Source organism: Cynocephalus volans, chromosome 16 (genome assembly GCF_027409185.1).
Source record: "Cynocephalus volans isolate mCynVol1 chromosome 16, mCynVol1.pri, whole genome shotgun sequence".
Classification (NCBI taxonomy): Eukaryota; Metazoa; Chordata; class Mammalia; order Dermoptera; family Cynocephalidae; genus Cynocephalus; species Cynocephalus volans.
The window spans coordinates 40,785,514-40,791,567 of NC_084475.1; the positions used below are offsets into that span (position 1 = coordinate 40,785,514).

The following is a 6,054-nucleotide window of genomic DNA, read 5'->3' on the forward strand; positions in this document are numbered from 1 at the left end:
CTTCCATTCTGTTTTCTTTTCACATTGGCTCCATCACTGGTGACTGATGAAGAGCATCCTTTTTATTCAGTATAAGCCGGCAGCAAGCAGTTCTACCTAACGTCCCACATCCTTCTCATGCCAACACTTCTGTAATTGATCATTATAAAGAAAAAACAAGGTAACAGTCATAGTTCACCTGTCTCTTATCTATTCACTTCTGGTGCCACAACTGTTTATCTTTTTGGAAGAAAATAAGGGAACAGAGATGCCTTTTTGTATTGCAATTGAAATGAAAGAAGAGTTGATGTTAAACACAAAAGCCAAGTGATTTAATACACAGTGGGCATTCAAGTATAGTCGAGCAAGCTCAGGATGAATGTAATTAAATAATTTTATATTTTTAATTTATTTTGTATCTCACCTGTCATTCAATGAATTCACTTGCTTCATATGTAATATTGAACTTGAAAAAAAAAAAAAACACACATTAGGCAGAACCAACCCAAAATTGCCATATGGGATATTGCTATATTTTCACAATCCATGTCATGTGTTATGCTCCTGTGTGATCATCATTTGCATGACTCTTCCATGTCCTCTGAACACCTCCAAGATGTAACTGCCAATTTTTCATACTACTCATCACATGACCATTTTGTATATGAATATATGGTTATATGTGGATATTTTCGTAGAGTTTTCCATCTAATCTGAGCTCAGCATAAGTTTAATTGGCGTTTTTCAAGGGCTGGTATCTTTTTTATGGAAATGTTCCAAAGTACTTTTTAAGGAAGTTTCAAAACCATACATAACCTTAGAATTAACTGGGAGTCTGGTATCAACCCAAAGCCATCATCAGTTGTAAGCATACCATGAATATTTTTCTTATAGACAGAGTTATAAAAAAAAAGATACAATAGACCAAAATAGAAAACAAATAAACCATATAAAGAGTTCTATACATATATATATGCATTTACACAAAGACACGTGTTTATATATAGTATATAAACAGACATATAGAGCTTTCTTAAGAGGCTTGGACTTTTCTATCATGTTGAGGTATAACCAAGATTTTTTAATATCCAAGAAGTCCATTGAAAGAGTTCATTATACTATTAGACCATCTGCTGAAATTTTGATTTTTTAAATCCCTATAACCTTAGCTTTTCCTTGTACCAAACTAGAGCTGCCAAAACAACTCACTACCTGCCCTCTGTCCCTTTCTATCCAAAAGCACCGGCTGTCATGACGTCTTATTTATTTTGGTTTCTCCTGCACAAAGCTATGACATCAAGTACAATCTGAATGCACGCGCAATTCTAAGCAGTTAGTATTACAGACTCTAGAATATAAGCATATGCTTCTAGATCAGAATCTGAATTTGAAGTGGAATAAGGAAATCTTGGCCCCAAGTCTTCAGATTCCTATTTGGATTACTGAACTTGAAAAAGAATAAAGCCTTTAAGGAAAATGACTTATTGTTTCTGGCCCAAGATACTACCTGGTTCTTTTGTTTAGTGGTAGTTGTAAACACCAAGTTTTATATCATTTTGTGAAATCAAGTAAATACATGGACAAAACCTCTAGCTTTTAAATATTAAAAAACAACAACTTATGAACAAGCTTTTCAGGTATAGAAAGAGCGAAGAGTTCATAAGTGTAAAGAATTAAAAATTCCTTTTTTACTCCTTGGTATTTAGGTGAATCAGTAACGAACACCCAGACTCCCTCATTTATAATGGCTCTAGAAACATTTACGTTTTATTGGGCCCCACACTGGCTATTTCCCTGTCTGCAAACATGCATTCATTCTGAGAATAAATCAGATCTTAAACTTCCTTAAACTTAAACTTCCTTGAGTTCTTAAACTTCCTTGAGTCATGAATCCCTACGAGGATCTAAAGAGAACTTTGGGCCCTTTCCCCAGGAAAAGAACGAAAAAAAGAAAAAAAAAAAAAAGAATTACATACACGCCAAGTTGCAATATAAATTTAAAGAGTTCATGACCCCTTGGTTCCATATTGATCGATAATGAGAAGAAGGAATCGTGTTCATTCATAATCAATACAGTTGTAATAGGCACTTTATATTTTGAGACCATTTCTCTGTGATTCTCAGGAAGGCCAAGTCTCAGCACCAGAGTTTGAACCAAGATTTCATTATTTATGTTTCTTAGATTAGATGCTGCTAGTTTGATGTACTCACATCCTAACGTTTTCATGATTTTAAGTAGTGAGCACACTCACAAAGCTGAAGGCTCTCCTGAGGGAATCTGTAGAGGAATTCAAGAAGGAGGTGAAACCCTTCCTCTTTGACCCTAGAGCAGAACATTGAGCATCTCCAAAACCTCATTCTGGACCAGATTAGAAGTGGGGGAGAGAAACTATGAGCACGAGTGTTTGCATTCGTCGTGATTTTGGAGAGAAAAAGCAGGACCTGGGAAACTAAATACTTAACAGTCCTGAACTTGTGACTACCTGGTTCTTTTGTTGTGCATGAAAATTAAGTTTCAACATCTTTTGTGAAGTATGTGAGTTATATAAGTCAAATTTAAATGACTTTACAGACAAACTGTAACTTTCGTGAGCCATTTCTTTGCTGTGCACATTCATGTGTGTTATTTTCCATCCATTTCCTCCCATGTCCGGGTTCTCTGTGCACTGAGGTGGCATCGATTCTGTGGCCTTGTACAATCAGCTTGTGCTCAGTTCATTTATCCCACCATGTCCCTGATCGAGGGGATGTTAATTACACCCATCTTTGTGAATTAAGCAGCTCATGAGCAGCAAGTTTTTGAGGACTATAAATAAAGTCATAGAGAGCTTAAAGAAGTAATAGCTTTGGTTTGATTATCTGCTTCAAAGGTGCCAATTTTTATGTACTACTAAATGTAATGATTTGTTCTAAATTGCTTGTACCTTTAAAAAAAAATTAAGGTTGTTTTATGAAAATGACCATGGAGGTCTCCTGATAACCAACATACTTTATAGTTGGAAATCCCCTCCTTGATGGGTTTGAATGAGGAGCTAGAAAGCTCGGGTACAATTGTCATGGCTAGTTTGTGTATTTCTGAAAGCCAAAAGGTGTATTAGCAGTCAGAATGCAGCACTTTATAGAACTGGATTTTTTTTTAAGTCTAAGCTTCCAGGTCTAGGATGTAATTTAGCACTTTGAAAGTTCCCGTTTTTGAAATATATATATATATATATATATGAATAATCAAATGGGAAAAATGTACTAGTAAAAACACAAAATGTGTTTCTTCTGAATGTTTCAAATGTATTCTAAAACATGGTTTCTACAGGTAATATTATGGTAGATAACTGGATAGTACATTTTTCTACTTTCTGAGGCTGCACAGTCTAATCTTCTTGAATGTCTGGGCTGTTTAACTTCTTTAAAGATAATAAATGTTATCCAGTTGTCCATCATGCTATATCTATAGTATGTACCATTCAATATGTTAGGTAATGCTATATTATAAAACACATGTAAACATATATGTAACCTGTGTTTAACCCAGCATAGTTGTAGCATGTGGTTGTATTAATGAACGTTACAGGACAGCTTTATAATCATTTATAAATCTGTAACATTCAATAAAGAAGCACATGTTGCAAGGATTAACCTATGTTCCCAATTCCATGTTATTTAGCATCTCGTGAAATGGGCATTTTTGTTCCTGATCTGCTTTATGTTTTTCACGTTCCTGTAGACCACTGTACAATATTTGTATAAGCTGATGTACCTCCTCTAACAAGTCCTGCGAGCTGTGGTAGGCAAGTTGTGATTTTGTGAAAGTTGAAGTGGCATGTTATGCAAGAGACTATATGACAAATGAATTTAAAATAATATTTTAAACTCCAGTTGAATTAGCTGTTTGTTTACATCTGCTGACCCCATGGGGAAGCAGTGTACAGTCTTTTATAAATATGTTCATTTAGTAACACTATGTTGTTTCTAGATAAAGTGATGCTAGTGTGTGGGTGGTTATATACTTGGCCTAGATATTGCATTATAACTCACTATCCTTTAACAATAATAATGAGACTTAAATGAAGTAATTCCTCTCCAAACCCAGTCTTAATTTTGTGTCAACAGAATGCATGCACTGCTTTATGCATTTCTTTGGACTTTTCTAAGGCACTTAACATTTTACTATTGCCTGCTGTGACGCTTAAACCAGTTGGAAGCTTACTCAAATTGTTGGGCTTCTTACACTGGGGATTATGTTCAAGTTTTAAAAATTAAAAACAAAAATGTAACCAAGGGTTTTTTTAATCTTTTTTTTTTTTTTTAAGCTCTGAACAAATAATATGGGATAAAGTATTTAACCACAGGGTGTATAGCTATGGGACCCAGAGATGGCAAGACAACACTTCCTGGGTTTACAAAGGTCTAGGTGTTGGTGCATCTGTGATATATGAAAGACATGTTTCTGATTCTTTAGGGCTACTGGTTGCAAATTGCTAAACCAGAGATGAGAGTGAAAAGTCCATTCGTGACAGTGCAGAAGTGCACACCGAGTGAGTGGTGCTATGGAATGACATGTAACCTCCCTCCTTACCTTGTGGCCTAATCAAGTTGTGAGTGAGCCTGGCCCAGGGGAGGGAGACAGGTGATTGGGTGTCTGATCGAGCACTGGGTGACTCTGAAGTGTTTACTCTTTAAAGAAATCACCATTTCATTATCAGAAGCTATTCAACATCTGGAAAAAAGAGGAGCCAATTTGCACAGTCTTGTAAATGACTACTCCTAAAAAGAGTAGTAAAAGCTTTTCTTCCAGCCTGAATTGGCCTAAGCTGTCTCTTCTTTTTACAAGTCAATCATTCTGTCTCTCAGATTGGAGTCATCCAAAGGAGAGGTTGGGTCTGATTTAAGATTTTTTCTTTTCTTTTCTTTTTATTCATTTCAGGAAGTAGTTGTGTTGCCTTTTTTCTGATGATATTCTTGCACTTATCACTGCTAATAAAATCAGATGTGACAATCTCTATGTGTCATCTAAGAGGGGATTGCAGTGACCTGGTAATCCCAATGGCAATATAAGTGAGGTGATTTTTCCTTCCCCAGCTTAACTAGTCTACCAGCCACCTCAAACCTTCAGACCACTGCACATTTGCACAATTTATGTGCTGGAAAGTGAAATCGATGCATGTATGGCTAGAAGTCCATAGGCTTTCGGAAGAACGTCAGTGCCAACCATGTCCCGGGCCTTCCTCTGAAAAAGGCAGGCTGCTGAGAGCTGTGGGTCGTGGAGGGAAATTCAGCCTCCCGACTGGATGGGCAGCTTTCTTCATCCCCTTTCTTTTCTTCCTTTCTCTTAGACCAACACAAGATGCTTTTTTGCCAGGCCAACAGACCCTTGCTCCCATTACCTCAGTACCTTGTGGACCCTAGCACAGGAAGCTGCAGCAGCACAGCAGCTACTTGGAAAAAGCCAAACATTCAGACTTTGTCCCAAACCTAATCTTCCCAGTAACTTAGCCGCCTCCTAACTCTATCTCATGTTCCTTACTTAGCTGGTGTTTGCTTCTGCCCCATCCAATGTTTTGCCTGTCTGAATCCCGAAAGCATCCCTTGCGTCTTCACCGCAGCCTCCCACACATCATCAGAGCCAGGCATCTGCATCTAGATGGAGGGGTTGCACACTCAACTATGTTTGGGGTCCAAATTCAGAAGGCAAATGTATGAATTAGATGGTGAAAGACAACCCAAGAAGAGTGTGTAGGGCATGAGCGAGTACACGTCCCACCACGAGGACATTCAAATTCAAATTTTCACACACTGTGCTGCCAAACAAGTATGTCTGCCAGCAGCATTCTGTCCCAAAGGCAATGGTTTGGTACCTCTGATTTAGGACCAAGCAGGATCAGATTCTTGGTTCTGACTTAGTGAGTGTACACACGGAATACACTGAGAACTGAGGTGGGGGGTGGGGAGGAAACTCACCCCATTGGGGGTTATTCTTCTCCTGAATGATATATGCCTGTGTAATTCGTTAGCTGCATCATTCTGGCCCCAAACACAGGATTTCTGTCAGGGAGATTGAGAAGAAGAGTATCGTAGCAT

At 37.7% G+C, this 6,054-nt stretch overlaps 1 protein-coding gene across 1 annotated transcript in view; it reads left to right on the top strand.

Moving 5' to 3' along the window:
- The window catches only part of TRPM3 (transient receptor potential cation channel subfamily M member 3), an 877,808-nt gene extending 877,733 nt beyond the window's left edge, over positions 1–75 (top strand). Inside the window, exon 27 of the mRNA XM_063080773.1 lies at positions 53–75. Coding sequence (XP_062936843.1) covers positions 53–75 — 23 coding nt within the window. The remainder of the gene's footprint in view (positions 1–52) is intronic.
- Positions 76–6,054: the final 5,979 nt, after the last annotated feature.